General features: G+C 44.7%; 1 protein-coding gene across 1 annotated transcript in view; it reads right to left on the minus strand.

The window, feature by feature from the left end:
* The window catches only part of ADRA1B (adrenoceptor alpha 1B), a 57068-nt gene extending 33915 nt beyond the window's left edge, over positions 1-23153 (minus strand). Inside the window, exon 1 of the mRNA XM_008015187.3 lies at positions 21741-23153. Within this exon, the coding sequence (XP_008013378.1) occupies positions 21741-22689 (949 nt within the window). The 5' untranslated portion in view covers positions 22690-23153. The remainder of the gene's footprint in view (positions 1-21740) is intronic.
* Between the last annotated feature and the right edge of the window lie 1033 nt (positions 23154-24186).

A 24186-nucleotide genomic window follows, 5' to 3' on the forward strand; every position in this document is an offset into this window, starting at 1 on the left:
AAATGAAAACCAGCAGCTCTGAGTTCTATGTTTATTCCAGATCACAGTGGAAGAAGATTAGAGGGGCTGGGGACACTGCCCCTTGCTGAGGGACCTTGGATTAATCGCTTCTCACATGACTTCAGTTTTCTTATCTGTAAAATGAAATTCTTGGCGTTTCCACCTTTACATGTCCTTTCCGTCTTTACAATTGTCTGATTCCTAAGAGTGGTGGGACCTATTAAGGGATTTCGCTCTGGCCGCATACTATGATTTTTGGAGAGCTAAGCTAGTTTTGGACTGGCTGCCCCCAAATTTAGATAGAGTCTCTTAGCATTTCCTGCATAAGGCCAGAGACTGGATTTTCTAGGTATTGCTGAGGACTTAAGGTCTTCTTTGGTTTTCAGGCTAGGCCAACAGCCGCAAATAACCTAATTAGGACCTCGAAAGCAACTTGCCCAGTGAAAGCTAATTTAATTAGGGTCTTATTAGTTGTTATAACTACTTTTTAATGAAGCTTTATTACATTCAACTACGCAAATCCTAAGCAATTGTTTTAAATGCTGGCAAATGACCCATTAGTCTTTGATTTCACTTCTATTTTTGCATTGTTCACATCTATCCTGAGATTCAGATGCCTGTAGTTCATTTTCCTCTTTGAAGCCAGGTGCAGCCTTGAAGGCATATTTTCTGTTCTAGTCTCATTACCCATTCTCTGGGATTCCCCATCCACTTACGCTAGTGATATGATATTGGAGTGATATGTGGGGTGGAGAAAGGCTGGGAAATCTCTTCCCAGTGGTCTTCCATATTCCCTAACGTTTCCATCGCTAATCACCCCATAGTTGGAAGACTTTGAGGATAAGGGCCCCTGGTTGAAATGCAGATGTCATTTTGGAGACAAATGCAGAAAACCATTATTATGAATTAACACCTGAGGATTAGCTCATCATATTAGCTAATTGGTCAATACAAGAGACTTCAACAGAATGGATTCTGGATGGAGTAGTTTTGATAGTTGCTGGTGTGTAGAGGAGGATGAAAGAAAACCAAGAATTAATTCGTTTCTACTGTGCAACAGTCACTGGGCTAGGTACGTTCACATATATTATCTCATTTAATTCTTTTAACAACCTTGATATAAATGTATTATTATCACTGATAATAAGAGAAGAAGAGAAGAGTCAGCTTCATGTCACACAGCTAGTAAGAGGAAAAGCCTAGGAGAGCACTGAAGTGTGGGCAGCTTTGGCCTCCAGTGGGACAGTGTCATGACCCTGGGGGTTAACAACTTCAGAGGATTGCCTGAGGCCAGGCGAGCCCCAGGACCAGTGACTGAGGGTCACTAAAGACAAACTTGACAGGGCTCACAACTTGGCCTGAGCAGTGCTGATCTCTTTGTGTTCTGTTTCTTTTCATCCTCAGTGGGCAGTGTGATGTCACAGTATGATGTCATCGTTAAGAGACTAGGATCTGGGCTAGGCATGGTGGCTCACACCTGTAATCCCAGCACTTTGGGAGGCCAAGGCGGGAGGATCATGAGGTCAGCAGTTCTAGATCAGCTTGGCCAGCATGGTGAAACCCTGTCTCTACTAAAATACGAAAAATTAGCCAGGCACGTGGCGTGCGCCTGTAGTCCCAGGTACTCGGGAGGCTAAGGCAGGAGAATTGCTTGAACTCGGCAGGCAGAGGTTGCAGTGAACCGAGATCACATCATTGCACTCCAGCCTGAGGGACATGGCGAGACTCCCAAGACTCCATCTTAAAAAAAAAAAAAAAAAAAAAAAAAAAAAAAAAAAAAAAAAAAAAAGAGGCTAGGATCTGGCAGTAGGCCCACTGAGATTCACATCCTGGTTCCAGCCTTTTTGTGCAGGTATGACCCTGGGCCAGTTGTTTAAACTCCCTAAGCTGTGGTTTTCTCATCTGGAAAGGAGATAATAGCAACTTCCTCATAATCTTCTGGAAGTTATAGAATATGTGCCAAGCATCTGACACCAGGCAAGTGCCAGTGAGCCGGGCTTCCTCCACATCTGAGCTGGTGTTGGAGTGCTTTGTAGCTACAGTGGGAAAACAGGAAATACACACACAGGGAACGTGGAGACTGTTCTTATTAGGCCGGGGGTTCTTAAACTTAAGTGTGCATCAGTAGTACCCAGAGGGCTTGGGAAAACCCAGACTGCTTGGGGTGCACCTCCAGTTTCTGATTCAGTTGTTCTGGGATGGGGTCTAGGATTTGTCATCTATAACAAGTTTCTGGGTGATGTCAATGCTGCTGGGCTGAGGACCCCACTTGAAGACCCACTGGATAAGGCCACTCACAGTGTATGCTCTTTGACAACACAGTCAGCAGCTCCAGGACAGAGTGTTCCAAGTCCACCTGAGCCTGGGGTGAGTCAGAGAAGCAGAGCTCTGGCTGTTTTCCTCTTTCCCATTTTCTACCCTGCCTCTGTGGCTTCTTGAGTCCTTGAGAGCCAGTCCTTGTGAATAGGGGCCAAAAATATTCTCTTAATTTGATGCCTTATTTACTTATTTATAGCCACGCCAGTTCCTGGGCCTGCTTAGGTTGAAGGGAATTTTTTTTTTTTTTTTTTTTTTGGTGGTTTGAGTAAACTAATTTTGTGGCTAAAAGCACTGATACAATTTGTTTTTCACTGAGAGCAAAGAGAAGTTAGGCTCCAAGTAACAACTTCCAATTAATCTATCAGTCTGAAAGTTTACATTTTTAATAGGCTTATCATTTTGATTTTAAAAATGGTATAGACATTGTCAGGCATGCAGAAAAAATAGTGCTTGCTGTCCATCATCCTTTTCATCAAGAAGGCGCAACTCACTGGATACCAGTGAGATAATTTATGTAAAATTGTTTAACACGATGTCTTTCAAAGGACAAATTATAATAATTTATGTTGTTGTGTTTACTGAACAAATGTTTATTGAGCCCTTATAAAGTGACAGCATGCTTGATGTCAGATTTTCTCCACTTCAACAGCGATTGACATCTTGGGTTGGGTAATTCTTTGTTGTGGGAGCTGTCCTTTGCATTGTAGGATGTTTAGCAGCATACCTGGCCTCTCCCAGTTAATACCAGTAGCACCCCCAGTGTGACAATAAAAAATATCTCCTGACATTGCTAAACGTCCCCTGGGGGAAAATTGCTCTTGGTTGAGAACTACTGGTTTACATGAATAATCTTATATTGCATCTTTGCAACACCCAACAAAATTAGCTGTTATTTGTGTTATTTTAGAGATGGGAGAAAAGAGGATCAGAGAGTTGAGCAATTTGCTGAAGGCCACACAGGTAGTCAAGAAGCAGGAGTAGAGTTTGAACCCAGGACTGACAATCCAGAGCCTCAGTCTCCACCACTATTCTTGCTTCTTAAGAGTACACATTTAAGAATGTATAGAAGAGGCTAGGTACGGTGGCTCACACCTGTAATCCCAGCACTTTGGGAGGCTGAGGCGAATGGATCACTTGAGATCAGGAGTTCGAGACCAGCCTGGCGAACATGGCAAAACCCTGTCTCTACTAAAAATACAAAACTTAGCTAGGTGTGGTGGTGCATGCCTGTAATCCCAGCTACTAGGGAGGCTGAGGCCTGAGAATCGCTTGAACCCAGGAGGTGAAGGTTGCAGTGATCTGAGATTGCACCATGGTTCTCCAGTCTGGGTGACAGAGCGAGACCCTATCTCAAAAGAAGAAAAAAAAATTGTATAGAAGAAAGTCCACCCAATCACAGACATTGTGGTAATTGCCTTTGGGAAGGAGAGAGGTGAATGAGATGAGGGGTGGGGAGCCTTTTAGATATATTTGTAACATTTTATTTCTTAAAAGAAGATGTATAGCAAATTCAGCAACATGTTAAGTTTGGATGGAGGACTCATGGGTGTCCCAAATTACTTCTTGTACTTTTTGGAATGACTGAAATATCACAAATCTAAATATTGAAACAATTTGAAAAAGAGAGAAACATGACCATAAATGTTAGGCAGAGTCATCTGATTTTTTTTGACCATGTGATCATCATACCTGGCACTCTAAAAAAACTTTAGTTTTTTACTCTTTTGCCCTTTTTTAACGGAGGATTTTCCCAACTATTCAGTGAGGAGGAACCTGTCTCACTTTTGTTTCCTCAAAACACATAGCCCATTCATAGAATTTGTTATGATCATAATATTAACAGGTACTTAAATATCTCCTCTGAAGTGGATGCCATATTAGAGGCTTCATGTGCATTAATAGTTGACGTTTATGAAATATTTACTAGTGTTTGGCACCTAGCTGAGTCCCTTTCATCCATTTCTCATTTATTCCTCACTACAATTCTTTGAGGTTGATGATTTTGGTCTCGTTTTACAGATGAGTTAACTGGGGCTTAGCAAGCTGAGCAGCAGAACCAGACAGATATGTCAGATTTCAAAGTTCCTGTTCTTTTTTAGTTTTATTTTTTATTTTTTTTTGAGATGGAGTCTCGCTCTGTCTCCCAGACTGGAGTGCAGTGGTGCAATCTCGGCTTACTGCAACCTCCACCTCCTGGGTTCAGGTGATGGATTCTCCTGCTTCAGCCTCCTGAGTGGCTGGGATTACAGGTGCCTGCCACCACATCCGGCTAATTTTTGTATTTTTAGTAGAGACGTGGTTTCACTATGTTGGCCAGGCTGGTCTCAAACTCCTGACCTCAAGTGTTCTGCCTGCCTCGGACTCCCGAAGTGTTTGCTAGGAGTATAGGAGCGAGCCACCGCCTGGCCTTCAAGTCCCTATTCTTTCTAGTACAGCAACTGAAGCAGGAGTCATTAAGAGCTAGCAAGGGTGTCTCAGAGAAGAGAAGGTGCCATCCCTCTTCCTCAAGATGAGGGGGTGGGATGACGGTGACAGAGGCAGGTGACAGGAAGCGCTTTCCTGGTCAGATTCTGGGAATCACTTGGTGAGCCCAGGCCTCTGGCTTAGTGGCATTCCCAATGCTGTGGCAAGTGGGTCAAAGTTCACCCAGCCCCTGCCTTGTCCTAGTTGCTGGTTCCAACACCTCTAGATTTAGTAGAGTTTAAAGATAACCCAGCTTCTCCCTCTAGATCTGAAGTTTAAGGGTAGGATTAAGTTATGCCTGTGACTGACCAGGGTCCATTGGTTCCCTCTCAAAAGGCCTCCTTCCCTGGCAGAATCTGCTCAGGCGGCCAGCTCTTTGCTTCTTGAGTGGTGCTCAATTGAATTTTCAGTTCGTGAGTCTGGCGTCTTCCAGGGCCAATCCGAATTTTGCAACTAAAATGTGGTGCATTTGCATGCCCTGATCTAAATATAGGCTGTCTACTGCATTCTCTTAATCCACACAGGCCCCCATGGTGGGGAGGGGGTGAGCTTAGATGCCTAGAGGAATTCTTCCTTATTAACTCATCCTTTGAGTGCCTCCAACTGGATTGTTTTCCCGGGGATGGCAACAGCGTTTTCTTTTATTTTGTTACGGTTTTAAACTGGAATGTCAGTCCTGGAGCCTCAAACCACTGATGTGGACCGTGGTGGGCCTGGCAGCCCACCACATGTGAAAGATCAAATCTGTTTATACATCCTGGCTGACTGCTTTTTTTTCTTAGCTCCTGGATAAAATACACACATTCTGAGGCTGTTGTCTCCTCTGGCTCCTTTGATGGATGGGTGTTGCATCCCAAGAGGGCAGCTAGCTAGCCCTGAACTCTGGGAAACTGACACCAAATTAGCTGGAAGGATTTGAAGCTTTCAAGACATCTTATCACCTCAGGAGGAAGTCACGTAGATGCCTGAAACTTCTTGTGCCTCAGGCAGTGAGAAGCTATCAGCATAACAACTGGCTTCGTCATCAATGTGGAAACATATTTGTGGATGTGCAAATTGCTACACCCTTTCCAGAGAGAAATTTGACAATATACATCTGAGGCCTTTCCCGGGAGTCTGCCTTTTGATTTAACCATTCAAAGTGGACTTTATCCCAACAAAATCCTAAAGGGCAAGTGCCCTAAAGATATTAAGGAAAAGAATGTGTGCATCAGAATATTTATCACGGCTAAAATCTGAAAACAAATTGCACATCAAGAGGGAATGGATTATTTTAAACATACAAAAAAATGCTTAACCTCATTCACAAAAATTCCACCTGTCAAGTTGGCAAAGATCCAAAAGTTTGATAACAGCTCTTAGTGAATGTGCGGGCACCCTCAAATGTCAGTTACTGAAATGTAAATTGACATAATCTCTACAGAAGACAATCTGGTAATATTTACAAACATGAAAACATTTACTCAGAATGGTCCACTTACAAGATTTCACAGATATTTTTACTCATGTGGAAATTGGTGATGTACAAGAATATTGTTTTGTAGTAACAAAAATTTAAATAACCTACCATGTCTTTCCATGGAGATCTATCTGAAAAAAAAGAACTACTATGGAGCTACTAAGAATGAAGCTACTTTATTTGGAAATGGAATTTCCATTGAAATTGAAAGACCTTCAAGATACATTGTTCAGTGAAAAAAGCAAAATATAGAATAGTATTTATGTTATTTCCATTAAAAAGATCATATGAATATATTTCTATATGCATAGAACATATCTGGAAGAATATATAAGAAACTGGTAGTACTAGTTGCCTCGATGGAGGGGAATTGGATGACTGGGGCCAAGGAAGTGAGAGAGACAGACTTTTCACTCCACATTTGTACCTTGTAAAGTGATACCTTGTGTGTGTCTTATCTATTGGTGTAAATGGCTTGTTTACATAACTGGATTGGTTAAATACATTATGATACTTTCTATTATGGAATTCAGTGCAGCATTAAAAAGATGGGAAAGACTGAGCGCGGTGACTCATGCTTGTAATCCCAGCACTTTGGGAGGCTGAGGCAGGATGATCGCTTGAAGCCAGGAGTTTGAGCCCAGCCTGGGCAACATAGGGAGACCCCATCTCAACAGAAGAATTTACAAATTAGCTGGGTGTGGTGGTGCACACCTGTGGTCCCTGCTACTTGGGAGGATGAAGTAGGGGGATATCGCTTGGGTTCAAGAGTTCAAGACTGCAATGAGCTATGATTGTGCCACTGCACTCTAGCCTGGGTGACAGAGTGATACTCTGTCTATAAAAACAAAAAAGAAAAGAAAAAAGGGAAAAGCAAAAAAAATGAAAAGACTCAGATTCATCGATATGATAAGAAGTCAGGCAGGATGACTTGCTGATTAGTGAAAAAAGCGCAGGGTGATCCAATTTGTGTGAATACACATAGCAACACACAGAGAAAATTCTGCAAAGTTGCATATGCAAATATTAAACATGGTTATATCAATGGTGCTATGGTCTGAATGTTTGTCTCTCCCAAAATTAGTATGTTGAAACTTAATCCCTGTGCAGTGGTGTTGGTAAGTGGGTCATGTGGAAGGCGAGTAGGTCATCAGGGCAGAACTCTGATGAATGGGATCAGTGTACTTATAAAAGAGGCATTCGAGAGTCTGTTTGCCCCTTCTGCCATGTGAGGACACGTAGAAGTCACCATCTATGAGGGGCAGGTCCTCACCAGACACTGAATGTGCCTGCTCCTTGATCTTGGACTTCCCAGCCTCCAGAACTGTGAGCAATAAATTCTGTCGTTTATTATAAATTACCCAGTCTAAGGTATTTTGTTACAGCAGCCTGAATGGACTAAGGCAGGTGATATGATTATGGATGATTTTTCCTTTCTTTTTTATATTTTGCTGTTATGTATAAATTAGTTTTTGCTACCAAGAAAGAGAAAATTGTTCTCATTTTGAAAAGAATAAAAAATCAACAACTTGACAGCATGAATTTGAATTGGGGGAAGAGCAGGGCTGTAACCAGCAGAGGAAAGGGCTGAAGTCATTTCTTTCTGTTTTTTTTTTTAGATGGGGTCTTACACTATTGCCCAGGCTTGAGTGCAGTGGTGTGGTTATGGCTCATTGTACCCTTGACCTCCTGGGCTCAAGGGATCTTCCCCACTCAGCCTCCCTAGTAGCTGGGACTACAGGCCCATGCTACCACATGACGCTAATTTTTATTTTTTATGTGTAGGGATGGGAGTCTTCCTGTGTTGCCCAGATTGGTCTCGAATTCCTGGTGTGATCCTCCCACTTCAGCCTCTCAAAGTGCTGGGATTACAGGCATGAGTCACTGCTCCCAGCATGGGCCAAAGCAATTTCTAAGTGTTCCAGATCTGGTAATCACAGAGCAGGAGATATATACATATATATAGACATATCTATCTCTATATCTATCTCTATATCTATCTATCTATCTATCTATCTATCTATCTATCTATCTATCTCATATACATGTTAAATTAGATTGAAAATGACTAAGAACAACAATCTTTTTTTTTAACCATTGATAGTTTTTCTTCTAAAATTTTAAAAATGTTTAGTAGTCCCCACTGTAATTCTATTGAAACCCAATTTGTATTCTATCACATTTTCTTAATTTGATGTTCTTAATCACAAATAGAGTATTTGCTTATTGCAATATGTGAAATAATACAGAGGTTATGAAAAAGCTAATAACCTACTCCTCCTCACTCCATCCTACCCCTTGAGGTAACTAAACTAATAAATAGCTTTTAAAAATTGGGTTAGACATTACTCTATAACTTGCTTTTTTTACTTAGATATCATGAGCAACCCTCCTAACTAATAGATTAGTAGATGTAGATCTAACCTATTTGTTTTGTTTGTTTGTTTGTTTTTTTTTGAGACGGAGCCTCACTCTGTCACCCAGGTTGGAGTGCAGTGGCGTGATCTCAGCTCACTGCAACTTCTGCCTCCCGGATTCAAGCAATTCTCTGGCTAATTTTTATATTTTTAGTAGAGAAGGTGTTTTGCCATGTTGGCCAGGCTTGTCTCGAACTCCTGACCTCAGGTGATCTGTCTGCCTCAGCCTCCCAAAGTGCTGGGATTACAGGCGTGAGCCACTGTGCCCGGCCTAACCTATTTGTTTTAACACCACTGTGCATTTTACTATATTTAAAATTTTTTATTACACATAATCAAGTTAAACCTAAAATACCAAATCTTCCTTGCCCCAGCCACTACGTTTCTAGGAATTTATCCTGAATATGTAGGCACAGACACATATACAAGAGTATTCATTCAACATTGTTTGTAGTAAAAGACCAAAAATAACCTAAATGTCAATCAACTGGGAAATTCATAAGTAAAATAGGACACTTTGTATAATGGATTATTATGCAGCCATGAAAACCAGCAGTAACTCTATGCATTCTGACATAGAACTATGTCTAAGATATGCCGTGCTGTTGAGTGAAAAATGAAACTTTCACAGAAGTGTTTCTAAAATGACACCATGAATCAAAATAAACAGAGTGAAAACACACATATTCTACATGCAAAAACACTCAAACATACACATACACATATGGATATGTATGCTTACAAATAAATAGACTATTTTGGAAAGCATACACAATCTGGTAACAATGTTTACTTCAGGGGAAAAAATACTAGACTGTTGGGTGTGAATGTGGGGTAGGTAAGAGCAGAAGAATTTTTTCATTTTTTTTTTCTGATTCAAATAAGAATCTATGCATCATTAAAAAATAAACTAGTTGATTTTTAAAAATTGCTACAAGTAATCATGCAAAATAGTTACAAGGCATGATGGCACAGTCCAAGTGCCCTGTGGTCCTAAGTCTAAAAACAGGCATTCTTTATAAAACATTGTACAGAAAAAAAGTATAGAAAATCTCATATCCTGGAGAACATCTTTGTAATGTCCCAAGGCAGGGTTCTTATTCTGGAGTTAGAGGGTCCATGAACTCGGGTGAGAAAAAAACCCTCTTTAAAAAAAAAAATACAAAAGACAAAAAAAACCCCAAACTAACCTTTGGTGGAAAGTTTGCATTTCCTTTGATAGGAATGTAGGCAAGCAGCCACACTAGAGTTAGCAGGATTTGTCACCATTAGAAATCAGGTTTGTGATAGCACATTACATTTGTTGCAGATAATCTTGAAATATTTCCACTTGTCAGTACTTCAAAATTATAGTAGTTATTTATTTGACTTGCTGCTAGATCTTGTTTAATATATTAAAGGACATTTTTTACTGTATAATAAATTTGTTTTTTCAACATTATAACTGTATTTCAATATAATTGGTTTTCTTTGAAATCCTGTGTCTTTTATCTGATGTGTCGACTGTAAAAAGGGGCTTCATCAGATTGCCAAAGGGGTCCGCAAAACAATGAAGCCAAGGAACCTTGGTGTTAAGGTAAATGCTAAAGGGCTGGGGACAAGGAATCACAAATGGGCGCTGTGGGAAGTGTCCCTAGAAGCTGGGAGAAGGGATCCTACCGCTTCCTCTTGATGCCGGGGGCCGATTAATGGCCTGAATATATGAATCAGAGATGTAATTTTTTGTTGCTGTTCCAGTTGGTGGATCCTCCTCCTCCCCAACCAGCTGCCTCCCTGGATCTCCGCCCGGCCGGTGCTGGTGGTGTGAGCCCTGGGGCTGATGCCTGTGAATGACAGTGAGCCCGGCTTGCCCTTGGTCCCATTTTAACCTCCTTTTGGGGCACGGCCAGGGTGCTAAGCTCAGCCTCTAAGCAATGCATGTTAGCCTGGCAGGAAACTCTGTCTTGAAGAATTTCAAAAAGTGTGCAAAACTAAGCCCCAAATTCATCCAAGCAGTAGATAGAAAGCTTAGGAGGGAGCAAGACACTGTGGGCAGACACCCTTGGAAAAAGTTAAATGGAGCTCTAGGAGGAATGGGCCACTTGCATGTGCTAGAACATTCTGTTTCTGAACATTTTGAACTGAACTGCTCATTGATGCAACTTTTATAGCACAATTGCTGCTCTCGCACCAGAGAGGGGCACTTGAGTGTTCAAAGGGTGGTCAGATGAGCTGCAGGTGGGTGTGCCCAGGAGTGTGCTGTTGATAGAGTCCTAAGAGCAGAGCCTGCCAGTGTGGACAGATTCTACTGTATCCTGAGCTGACTCACGTGCTGTCATGCCAGGAGGGGTGATGATGGCTGGGGTGAAGATGGCCCTCTGCCTGCACTGATTCCAGCCTCACAAGTCCTTAAAACACAGCTCACTTTCCTTTTCCTCCCCCAAATCTTATTTCAGCCCACTCTTCTTTCTGTCTCCTCTGCATTCTGGAGGCACCCATCATTCAGATGGCACCACTTAGCTTGTGCTGAAATTGATCCATTCCTTCATTTAATCATTTATTCCCTAAGTATTTAGTGCTGGCCAGCCATAGATTCAAATCCCAGCTCAGCCACTCACTTGTATCATCAGGGCAAGTAAAATAAATCAACACTTTTTAAAAAAAAAATTCAGACCCACATTTACAAAACTCCTGCTTCCCACAAAATACACACATGGTAAGTCACATTTTTCCTTCTTAAATGGATGATGACTTTGCTCTCTCATCATGAATCTTTCTCTGGGCTGTTGAGGCTGTTAGTGCCAGTTTCTCTTTCCTCTCCATCTCAGGCTCTGGCATGAAACTGGGGTACACTTGGATGTCCACACTATAAACACCCTTATTCCAGGTTTTAAAACAGGGAGACATTTTTATTGTTCAAATTGAGACACTTTTGAAAATAAGAAAGGGTTATTATGATAATTATAATTATGCTTTGATAATAGGCATAAAAGGAGACCATCTCAGTGAAATGGGACATATGGTCACCCCATTAGAGAACAGTGATATATTACCCAACAGAAAGACCCAGTGTGTCTTCAGAGCATTCACAAAGTTGGGGCGCCGGTATTTTTGGTGAAATAATCTGATGTTAAAGAAATCAAAGTTACTTGCATGGAAAGAATCAGAATATTGTTGGCCTTCCTTACATTTATTTTAGGGCTCTATGCATATATGTGTGTTTGTGTGTGTGTGTGTGTGTACATGTTTTAATTTATAATTTTATTATTCCCTTTTCAATACCTTAGGCCTTTAGAGGTCTCTATCTGGCTCTGCTATAAAGTTACTGGAATAGTTTTCTCTGTTTCTGCTTCTGCAGGGATCAATTCTGACCATATCCCTCTCAGAGGTGAGAGGCAAGTGACCAGGGTTAGTAGGATGAGGGAATGTGTGAGGGCCAATTGGCAATGGGACAATCTCCCCCAGAGGCAGGTGGAATGGCAGTCTTTTAATAAAGAATGAAGAGGCCGTCCATTTTCTAGATCCTATCTTGTGTCCACACGGGTCTTCACCTAGCCAATCCCTCTTCACTGGCTTCATGACCAGGCCCAGATCGGCATTTTGGTTTTAGAATATGAGTCTATGACAGTCTGTTTGTAATGAACTTGTAGTAGTTTCAAGGAATGAGACAAGCCACTTAACCCCTCTAAGCCCATTTCCTTATTTGTTTACCTATTAATTTAATTTTTTTGAGATGGAGTTTTGCTTTGTCTGCCAGGCTGGAGTGTAGTGGTGCAATCTTGGCTCACTGTAACCTCTGCCTCCCAGGTTCAAGTGATTTTCCTCCCTCAGCCTCCTGAGTAGCTGGGATTACAGGTACCACTACCATGCCTGGATAATTTTTGTATTTTTAATAGAGACAGGGTTTCACCATGTTGGCCAGCTTGGTCTTGAACTCCCGACCTCAGGTGATCCATCCACCTTGGCCTCCCAAAGTGCTGGGATTACAGGTTTGAGTCACCATGGCTGGCCCCATTTCCTTATTTGTAAAATGGGCAAAACGTGAATACCTATCTGATGGGCCGTGGGAGGTTCAAGTACTAGAAGAAGTCTGGTACACACTGTGTGAATCCTATTGGTCATTGCTATTTTTTTTTTTTTTTTTTTTTGAGACAGAGTCTCACTCTGTCACCCAGGTTGGAGTGCAGTGGTGCGATCTCTGCTCACTGCAAGGTGTGCCCCCTGGGTTCACACCATTCTCCTGTCTCAGCCTCCCGAGTAGCTGGGACTACAGGTGCCCACCACCACGCCCAGCTAATTTTTTTGTATATTTAGTAGAGACAGGGTTTCACCATGTTAGCCAGGATGGTCTTGATCTCCTGACCCCATGATCCACTCGCCTCGGCCTCCCAAAGTGCTGGGATTACAGGCGTGAGCCACCGCGCCCGGCCAGTCATTGCTATTTTTATGGAGTTTACTATGTACACATCCCTGGGCATGAAGGACAAGAAGACAATTTGAACTTGGACCCTGCCAAGGTTTGCAGCCTGGCAGTGCTGCAAAAGTTGTGCACATCAGCCTTTATCCCCAGAGAGAAATGTGACAAGCACCACAAACCAGGGATAAAGGGAGTGATTACTGATGAGGAAAAGGGTGGGATCCAGGAAGACTTCACGAGAAAGGTGTCAACAGAACCACATGTTTACAGATGAGCAGGAATTGGATATTCAGAGGGTATGAGAAACACACTGGTGGGAGAGGGAACAGATGCACAGAAAAAAGAAAATGCAAAGTGTATTTGGGAAGTGGCAAATAATTTTCAATTGAATGCACTCTTAATTCTTCTTCTGGGCTCTGCAGTATTCATTCATTCATTCAGCTTGTGTGAGCACCCGTGTTAGGCAGAGATTTGGTCACTGCTTAGAAGACGTTCACAGTAGGTAGAGGAGAAAGAGCAGTCAGGAGGTTGCTGGAGAGAGCCCTGAGAAGAGTAGCCTTAGGGCTTCCCTCTTCATGGGACCCTATGCGGCCTCAGCAGGGGCCCTGCAATGCCCCCACCATGGCCACACAAAGTTTTCAGAAGTAAGGTGTATTAATGAAATTGGTTATTCCCCTTATTTAAATATTATTCCCATTTCTCCTTATGTAGGTGGTTAATATAGGGGCCATGGACATTTTTGGGAACTAGCTAAGAGCCGAGTTAAGATAGATTTTGTTTGGGTTCTGTTGAATATATGTATGTGGTTTACAGTCTTTTCTTTCTGTGTAGCTAGGTCACCACTAGTCACAGGAACTGCAAAGTGAAAAAACAGCTTCTAGAAATACTCTCTTGCCCACGATGCCAACTCACCTGATCTTGTGGCATCAAGAGGCAGGACCAGAGGCAGATTCATGATGGAAGAGTGTCCCCATGGTGCTGGCACCACACGTAGGTGGGTGGGTGGTGGTGAATCCAGGTCTGAAATGTATGCAGCCAGAAACTAAACTGTAAAAAAGTGCTCTAAATTTTATGTGTTTCTCCAAATTTGATAAAAATCTGAAAAATGTATGTGATATTACCCATAAGTTGTGAAGCTGAAAAAAGTCTTCTAAAGCATCAATAATACAAGAGAAATTTTGACTTATCTTGCTAGAGGAACGACCCAATTATTTTTATCTTCTTTATGGTCTCACCAGGATACGGTGCCTCTTGGTTGCTGAATGACGGACAGCTACATGCTTTTTCTTTCCTCCTTCTCAGAATAAACTCTGGCTTCCCCAGTTTCCTTCCTGCACTTCCTTAAATCAGGCTCAGAGCCCCACTTCTAGGAGAGCTCCAAAGATGAACCCATCTGACTGCCTGCATTAGCATCCATGTTCTGTCACTGATCAGCTGGGTAACCTGAGGCAAATCACTCAATCTCTCTGAGCTTCTGTTTCCTCATCTGTAAAATGGGGACAATACCAGCACCCACTTCACAATCCTGTGGACAGGTATGAAAAAGGGAATACAGAGAAAGAACCCCTATCCAGCATGGAGAGCACAGTAAGCCTGGCATTCAATGAGACCTAATAAATGGTAGCTGTTAGTATTACTATTATCGAAATTGGTTAGGAAGCACAGTGACTGCAGAAACATTCTGCAGATATGGCAGGAAGCAATTTCCCATTGTTGCCCGGCAGACATCAGTTATTTTTACTAGCCACACACACACTCAGGTAAAGGCATTTCCTACATAACATATCTTAATAGGCTCATCCATGATGGCACTGCAGCTACAGACGCACCTGCTGGCATTTCTGTGAGCCGTTTTGCTCTAGCAGGGGTGGGTGCCTCTATGATGGGCCCCACCATCCTGTCGGACCTGGCAGGCATAGCTCTGCACACATCATTCTTCCCCTCCCGGCCCCTCTGCCCCAGACCACCGAATCTCACAGCAAAGCTGAGGCTAACTCATTCACCCAGCCCTCCTTCCTTCTCTCTTGCCCTCACTTCTTTCCTTCCTCCCGTTTTCCTCACAAATATTTGTTGTGTCTAGCCGCCATGGTGTCTTCTATGATTCCAAGACTTTAGGAGACTCAGTAAAGTTTGAAAAAAATTTCTGAAAGGGACTGACATAGGGTACTAACTTTTAATTTTGCCAAGTAAGATATCAACACACACACACACACACATGCACACACATACATACACACACAAACGCACACTGTTGCCACTAATTACCATCGTTCCATCAAAGAAGTGCTATTTCAGTGTCCCCAAATAGAAAAGACACAGTCTTTAGAAGAAAAAGACAATCGTGTATATGACATACATTTATTTTTTAAAGGAACACAGCATTTTCCTAACTTTTTTTCTGATTCGTCATAAGCCAGTAAAATCTCTGGGTGCCAGATCTCAGATAAATGTTGGAGAAGAAGTTTACTGACAACAGGAATAATATAATGAATGTTTATTGAGTGCCAAATGTGGTATTTGATAGACTCTACAGTTTACTAACTGTGTGATCTTGGGCAAGGTACTGAACCTCTCTGAACTCTAGTTCCGTCACCTGTAAAGACAGGGATGACGATGCTTGCTCTGCAAAGCCTTCCAGGGGTTTCTAGGCACGGGGAGGACTTGTGTGGTGCTGGCTGCATAACAGTCGCCGGGGAAACTTGTTAAAACTAAGATTCTTGGTGCTACAAGGAGAGAATCTGATGCAAGAGATCTACAATGGGGGCCAAGGACCTATGCCTTTTAAAACAGCCCCTCCTCCAGATGTTTCTGATGAACAGCTAGGTTTGGGTTGCTCACAGCCCCTGACTTTTGAGTTGGACCTGTCTACTCGACTTACGTGTGTGGCAGATTGTTCCTAGCATGGTGTGTTCAGAGGAAAATCTTGGGAGGTATCTTGTTTGCTGTGTTCAGCCTCCCCGCTCCCACTCTGTTCCCCTTCTCAACAAATGGTACCTCCATCTACTTAGAAACCCCAGGGTCATTCTGAACACATTTCCTCTCTCACGGACTCTCCTATGCTGTCACCAACCCATCCCCAGGTCCTTGAAGCTGTCTGCTTCTCCACCTCCACTGCCCAGCCTGGTCTAGGTCATCATCATCTCTCACTGCCACTGCAAAGCCTCCTACCTGTCTTGTCTGAAGTGTATGCTCCACACAGTGGCTGCAGTCACTTTTAAAAGATGTGATTCAGACAGTATCTTTCATCTGCTTCAAACCCTGCTGTAGTGGCCAACGCACTTAAGATAAAAATCTAAAGTCCTTAATGTGGCCTAAAAGCCCCTGCATGGCCCGGCCTCTGCCCATGCTCTGGCCCTGACACGCACCTGCCTCCCTTCTAATTCTCTGGGCTCTGTTAGTTCTCCACTCTCTCTGACCTCAGGACTTTCAAGTGTGCCCCTCTTCCTGCCCACACCTTTCTTCCTCTATCAGCCGCATTCACTGAATTAGCTTCTCCACACTGTTGAGGGTTCTACTTAAATGTCACTGCCTCAGGGACCTGTGATGTACTAACCCCTGTTTTAGAATTCTAGCAGCATCACACTCCTTTTCTTCAAGTCACTTGTTGCAATTTATATTCACATTTGTTTGTGCATGTGTGCTTTTCAATATATCTGTGTTCCCCACTGGAGCCAAATTCTATGAAATATTAACTATTTTGCTCACCATTATATCGTCAGTCATTATATCGTCCAGTACCTGGACACGGTACCCACTGAATAGATACATATTTATTCGGTGAATGGATGAATGAGTAAAGATGTGAACCGACATCACCAGAAGGGCAAGGTCTCTCCCACTTTTTCTTTCTGGTTGGGGTGACTGAAAAAGTGTCCAATCCTGAGAGACCCTTGTCATACACAGTACAGGAGAACTTTGAGCCATGAGCTAGAACATGGATGACCCATCCTGATATGTCACGGGTTGGTTATTTTTTCAGGAGTGAGCAGGCAGTGGAAGAAAGGCAGCTTTTGCAACAGAAGCATCGTTACTAGTTCTTGACAGTGTGGTTCTGGGTTTCCTGGAGAACATGTGCTACAAAAAAAGGTTGCTAAAAGATAGCAAAAGGGCAAGGCATTTCCTTGGTGTGGTGGAACAGGTATGGGTCTGTTCTGACAGTCCTGGATTCAACTTTTGGCTCTATGACTTACTTGATGTGTGACCTCGGACAGGAAGTTTTACCTCACTGAGCTTCAGTATATTCATCCATAAAAAAGGAGCAGTTACTTTTGCCTGTTGGGGTAGCTGTGAGGATTAATGAGATAATGTCTGTAGGAGGCCTAGCAGAATGTCTGGTACATAGTGTGTATCCAGTACTGAATACAATCTCACCAGGCTGTAAGCCTCCTTCAGTCAGGGGCCATGTTTGGTTTTGGCTTGATAACCCAGTATCTGGTGCAGTGCCTGCCATGTAGTAGATGCTTTAGGAAGTCCTTATTAGTGATTTAATACATGGTCAAATGGGTTTTACTTTAGCAGGATTTCCCTCTTCCAGGAAGGATTCCCATGTGTAAAAACTTCACCCTTGCCAAGTACTCAAACCAATTGATTTCCTTGTGGGCAACTCAAATCCCTGTGTTTTGAAGTCTCAGAGCTGGAAGATGAATGTGTGTTTGTGGGGGTGGCTCTGTCTTGAGTCATCTCTGAGACCCTTATGCTTGCAGAAGGTGGAAATTTGTCAGCCCCCATTTGAATGAAAGGGCTGGAGGATCAGATCAATGGAGAAAGGGATTCCTATTTTGTTCCAATACTATAGAGAACACAACTGTTTCTTTGAAATTGACCTTCATTTATTTGGAGGGGAAAGCAGTTAGTTCAATAATGGCTTCCTGGTGCCTTCCAGCATTTTAAAAGACAGAAGAAAGATTTGGAGCAAGGCAAGGTTCCAGTGTTTTCTAAACAACTCACTAAGCCCAGCTACTGGTTGGCTGCCGAGCACTTCCTGCTATCAGCCCTGCATCCCCCAACTTCCCCTACTGCTGCAGTGCACATCCTCAATAGCGCAGTCACTTCTTGAGACCCTGACCAGGCCTTCCCCAGGTGGGCTGGAAGTTAGTCTTCATTCTAATGCTGGGCAGCTGAAGATTCTCTGACATCTTGCAAATGACTTATGGAGTAAGAAATACTACTATATTCTATTTCAATTATTTCCTGTCCCTCCCTGGCCTGTTTCCAGGGGCCAAATAAAGAGGTCCTTGTTTGGTGGAGTCCATCCCTGCTCCTGAGTAAGTGAGCACTGGTCTCTGGTCCAACTTGGTCTGAGGCCACAGGGAAAGGGTGGGGAGGACATGGGGGAGGGTGTCCCAGGTGGGGAGAGGGCAGGAGGAGACAAGAGGCCCTGCTCTGCAGGCAGCCCAACCCTGCTCCCAGAAATAAAAATAAGAGATGAAGAAAAACAAATGAGGCCCCTGAACAGGATCCTGTAGGGGGCAGAGCTATTTTCCCTCCTTCCCAGGAGAAATCCCAACCCTTCTCTCCCATGGAGAAAACAAACACAGCTATGGAAATCTTGTGCCATCCTGGCACCTGAAAGTCTATCACCAATTGGAAGTTGCTCCTACCTGCACTTCTCCCTTTGCCAAACACAGTCCTCTCCCACATCTGCTTCCTCCCCTTATGAGTGAAAAGGTTTTCATGGAAAATTTAGAATTTGGAACCTTCTTCAGATTCCAAAGAAGTTATTGTTCTATATCATGCTACTTTTGCTTGGGTGTTATTTCAACTCAGAGGAAGTAGAAACCTATATCTCTATTTTGCTGGAATGCTCTTCCTGAATCATTAAGAAAACAGTAATTAAGTACCCTCTCTGTTTGAAGCTCTTGAGTACTTTTTGAAGCCCATCCCAAACCCAAGTCCTAGAGTCCACATTCCCCACCTTATCCGTTCGGTTTTCAGGGAAGAAGGATGTTGATGGGGTTGGCTCAGGGACAAATCATTGGAAGATCTCTGGGAGATCATTGCATGATAGTCAGAAAGTTTTCATTGCCAGAAGAGAAACAAGATAGCATCAGGGTGGCAAGAACCTCTCACTTTCTGTTGTGTGGAAGCTCAGGACCTGAGATGCTAGGGGTACAAGGTCTCAGAAAGGCACAGACAGAAAGGAGAGAGACGATGGGGGTAATATGAGTGAGGAGAAACTGAGGGTGGGCTTGATGACTTGAAGAGCAAGACCCAGAGAGAAGTCACATCATCTCACACTACGATGTGGCTGGGAAAGGTCTGAGATTGGCAGCATTTAAAACCCTGGCTTCCAGGGTGCTGGGGCCTGAAGGAAACGGAGACATTTTCTGGCCAGTGATTCTCAAAGCCTGGTCTGTGGACTACCTCTTCAGAATCATCTGGTGGGCTGATTACACCTTCAGATTCCTGGGATCCTTCTGACTTACTGAATCCTGTTCACTGGGGGTTTGGCCCAGGCAGCTACCATTGTTTATGAAGTTTCACAGGTGATTCTAATAGTTATCAAAGTTTGAGATCCCTTAAGCTGATTCAATCCCCTCTTCTCCAGATATGAGACCTGAAGCCCAGAGAAGCAAAGCAACAAGCCTAGGGCCATAGAGCTAATTGATGGCAAAGCTCAAATGGGAACTCTGTTGCTCCTGATCACCGGAGCTGTGTTCTTCCCATTTCAATATGCTGGAAGCCTCCTTACCTGTTTGGAGCTATTTCCCCTGCCCCTAAAAGCCAAAGTCTGCACCTTTGATCCATTCCTGCATCCTGCTGAGGCCTTCTCCTTCCTGAGCATGCTCTGGTCACAGCCTCTGCAGGCTGGAGAGCAGGGGCAAAGGAAGAAAGGAGAAAGACTCAGTTCTCTTCCAAGACTTTAGTAACAGGTGTGAGATTGGCAAATGAGTAGAGAAAGAGAAAAGACACAATTATACTGAAGGGGAGATTGGGGTTTGGTTTGTACTGCTCATAGCTAACTTACATTGAGTATCTGCTATATACCAGATACTGTGCTAAGTCCTTCCTATACATTAGTGCAAACTCCATGGAGCAAATATTAATTAGCCCCATTTTGTAGATGAAGAAACTGAGGCTCATATAGGAGTAGTCATTTGGCCAAGGTCATATGGCTAATGGGAGGCCAAATCACCTCCATCAGCTCCATGTACAACCATGATCTTTGTAATGGCCCAATGCTGTGTGAACTGTCATCCATTGTAAACCCAACAAGCCTGTGAAACAACCCTGAGACCTTGGGAAAGAAAAGCAAGCTTCCCTGCAATGGTATGTGATCACGCCTGGGGAGTAGAACTTTTTCAAACGCTTTCCACTTAACACTAACCACTGAAAATATTTCTGAAAGGCATTAGCCTGCAGGCCTGCTTTAGAAAAGATGACATGGAGAAAAGGTTAGACGGCTTTTGAAAATCTTTTTCTTTTTTTCTTTCTTTTTAAATGGAAACGTGATATCCGTTTGCTTCCTTTCCATTTGCCTTTTTCTCTTGAAAGCATTGTGTCTTCAGAATTTATAGCTGCTTGAGGGATTTGGTTATATTTGGGTCTGACCTGAGACTCCGGTGTGATTGTAGGCATATGTGATCCGTGGCATGTAGCAGCTGTTACCACTCCTCATATCATGGCACATGACTGTCATGATAACCTCCCTCTCTTCATTTTCTGTAGTGTCCCCCAGGGATAGGAGAAGGAATCAAAGCAGATCAGTGCCTCAGAGGAAGGACAAGGGTTTCCCAGGCCATGTGGATAGCATGTGACGGATGCCCCCTTTTAGGGTTTTCCTGCTAACCAGACCTTGACTTCTTCCTTAGAAAACATCAGGTAACCTTTTGAACAATTCAGTTAGTAGGACCACCAAACAAAAAGAAGATGAACACGTTTTCATAAGAGGGGGAGGACGCACTGAATTCCATCTTACCAGGATTTGGTGTCTGTCAGCTAAGGTGAGGGGCAACTATAAATTGATTCTGGGCATTCCATAAATCACCAGAGTTAGAAATATTTTTGGGTAAAAACTAACAATGTGTGACCCTCTAGTCATCTTCTCTTTCATATCTCAAGCTTTCAATAACTTAAAGTCTGCTTGGGGCTGTGTGGCTGTAAAATGCTCATATTAACTGATAATGAACGTAGTATATCTGGGTGATAGCTGTCAGTGAAGAGGGGAGGGAGAGAATGCAGCCTCTGCAAAGCTCTTGAGAAGCGTGGCTTCTGCACTAGCCCTGGAAATGCTGAATGAATGCTGCCTTTCTGTGTACGAGCTGCCTCCCTGCTTCCCAAATGCCGCATCTGCAGTAACTACAAACTATTTTGTATGCTGCATTAGTGACGCTGCCTTAGCCGACACATCATTACTACTGAAATAACGCCGAAGTGATATTCAAGTCCAGTGTCCTTTTTAATTATTAAACCGAGGCTGTTGAGTGAGTCATTCCCCATACCAGATTTTCCTTCTGTAGTTCTATTTCTAGAAGCTAGTACCTTAGCGTGTTCTACTAACACCTGAGTTGGTTTTTAGCCAGCTCCCCAGTCTGCAAAGCCTTTGCAGAACAAACAATATTATTCAATCTCCAAACACACACAGACTGCATAAGAAACAAAACCCACAAAAAACTTTAGAGTAAGCTCATCAGTAAACCCAAGGTCCAAAAATGCCCAGTTCCCCTCCTGCTAGTCCCCAACTTACCAAGCGGTAGAGCGATGAAGAAGGGTAGCCAGCACAAGATGAACATACCGACCACAATGCCCAACGTCTTAGCTGCTTTCTTTTCCCTGGAGAACTTAAAAAGTTTGACAGCTATGGAACTCCTGGGATTGTGGCCCTTGGCCTTGGTACTGCTGAGGGTGTCCTCGTGAAAGTTCTTGGAGTGGATCCTCAGGGTCAGCTCCTTGGAGTTGGACATCTCCTTCATGACTCCCGCCTCTAGGTTCTTGGTGGTTCTCTTGGCCACTATATAGACACGGCAGTACATGACTAGAATGACCGCCAGAGGGATGTAGAAGGAGCCCAGGGAGGAGAAGAGGGCATAGAAGGGTTCTTCGGTGACCCCACACTCCTTATCATCGTTGGGTGCGGGCTCCTTCCACCCAAGGAGAGGCCCGATGGAGATGACTGTGGACAAGACCCAGACACTGAGCAGCGCCAAGATGGCCTTCCTCCGGGTGACCAGCGTGGGGTACTGCAGAGAGTAGCGCACCCCGATGTAGCGATCGATGGAGATGGCACACAGGCTCAGAATGGACGCTGTGCAGCACAGGACATCCACGGCTGCCCAGATGTCACAGAAGATCCGCCCCAGCACCCAGTAGCCGAGCACCTCTAGGGCCGCTGAGAAGGGCAGGACGGTGAAGCTCAACAACAGGTCGGCCATGGCCAGGTTGACGATGAAGTAGTTGGTGGGCGTCCGCAGGTGTCGGTTGCAGGCCACAGACAAGATGACTAGGATGTTGCCCACGATGGCGAAGAGGATGAAGGCGCCCAGCACCAGGCCCACAGAGATGGCCCTGGTGATGTCCAGCTGGGGCAGTGTGGAGTTGCTCGAGGTCTGGTTGGGGCCAGTGAAGTTGGCATTTTTCAACTCTCCCCAGTGGGCAGGTGCTGATGTGTTGTGGCCGGTGTCCAGATCGGGATTCATCTTAGAGTTCGCCCTCCATAGCCAGGGGGATGATTAGGCTCGGAAGGGCTGCGGCGAAGGCTCCTCAGCTGCCCTGAAACTTTGCTTCCCCCGTGGTCTTCTTCCCAGAGGCGCCCTCCTGGCGTGGAGTCATCTCCCCCGGGCAGCCCAGCCCGGCAGCACGTCTCCTGCCTGCACCGAGCCGCGCGCTCGCCTGTCAGAGGGAGGAGGAGGAGAGAGAGGGTACGAGTCGGCAGCTCCAAGTTTAATGGTCCACGTCAGGCGCGCCGGGCCGGGCTCGCGGGGGAGCGGCGGGGAGGAGGGGGCTGCAGGGCCGGGGGCGCCCGGCGGTGCCCGGCTTGCGCGGGTCTGCGGACCGTGGCGCGTCCTCCGCCCAGCGAGCGCCGAGGAGGGTCTGCTTTCAATGAGCCGCCTCTGGGCTGACTGCACGGCGGTGACATCAGGCGGGGGAGCCCGGCGCCCTGACTCCGTGCGGCACTAGGGGGCAATGCGGGTCCAGCCAAGGCGCCCGCAGCCCCGACGCCGCCACCCGGGCAAGCCGGGAGGCCAGCCGCGTCCCCCGCCGCTCCCAGGGCGCGCCCTCTGCGGGGGGCTGGGGGGGAGGCAGGGGCCGGGAGGGCGGGACCTGGGCGTGGAGATCGCGGGTCACCCACCCCCTAGGCGGCCCGCTGGCGTTATTTTCCCCGCTAGTCACTCTTCCCTGTCAAAGGTGGGTTGGGGGCTGCCCCTGTAATCGGGGCTCCTGGAGTCAGGCCCCGGATTTAACGGGATATGCAAATTGTCCGGCACCTAAAAGAGGGAAAGAGAATTGTAGGGTTAGGCAAGTGGGAGGGACTTGAGTCGGATCTGAGGCCAGCACTCATCCTTCATCTCGCTCCCCTCGCCCCGTGCAAACTCTTTGGCCCCAGTAAAATCCGGCTTCTCTTCATCTTTTCATTCGCTCAGGCATTCACTCATGTATTCAGCCGATTGTTACTGAGTCTCCACTCTCTGCCCTGGCTCTAGGCGCTGTGGACATAGCAACTGAACAAAACAGACGGACTCCTGCCCTCTAGGAGTGTACCTTCTCCCGACAGAAGACAGACAGTAAACTAAATAAGCAAATGATGAGGTGTGTAATGTGATGACAGGTGTTAGGCTGAAAATAAAGTAAGGAGAGGGAAATACAGTGAGGCGTTTGTAGGGTGGATTTGAAATGTTAAGTGGGTACTTGGGATGTCACTGAAGTGATATTTGAGGAAACCTGAAAGGAATTGAGGGAGGAAGCGAGCTGCTATCTGGGAGTGGGGTGAGGGAGGCCAGAGACCTGGGGAAGGGACGTAGAGTATCTTGGTTATTTGTTAAGTTTTTTCCTTTCTGTCTGAGATCCAGGTTGGACATTCAGTCAAAGAGATGCACTCCCAAAGGTGGGTGAATGGTACTTAGAAGAGAAAGTATGAGGAAAGAAAGAAGGAAAGAAAGAAAGAAAGAAAGAAAGAAAGAAAGAGAGAGAGAGAG

Source organism: Chlorocebus sabaeus, chromosome 23 (assembly GCF_047675955.1).
Source record: "Chlorocebus sabaeus isolate Y175 chromosome 23, mChlSab1.0.hap1, whole genome shotgun sequence".
NCBI lineage: Eukaryota > Metazoa > Chordata > Mammalia > Primates > Cercopithecidae > Chlorocebus > Chlorocebus sabaeus.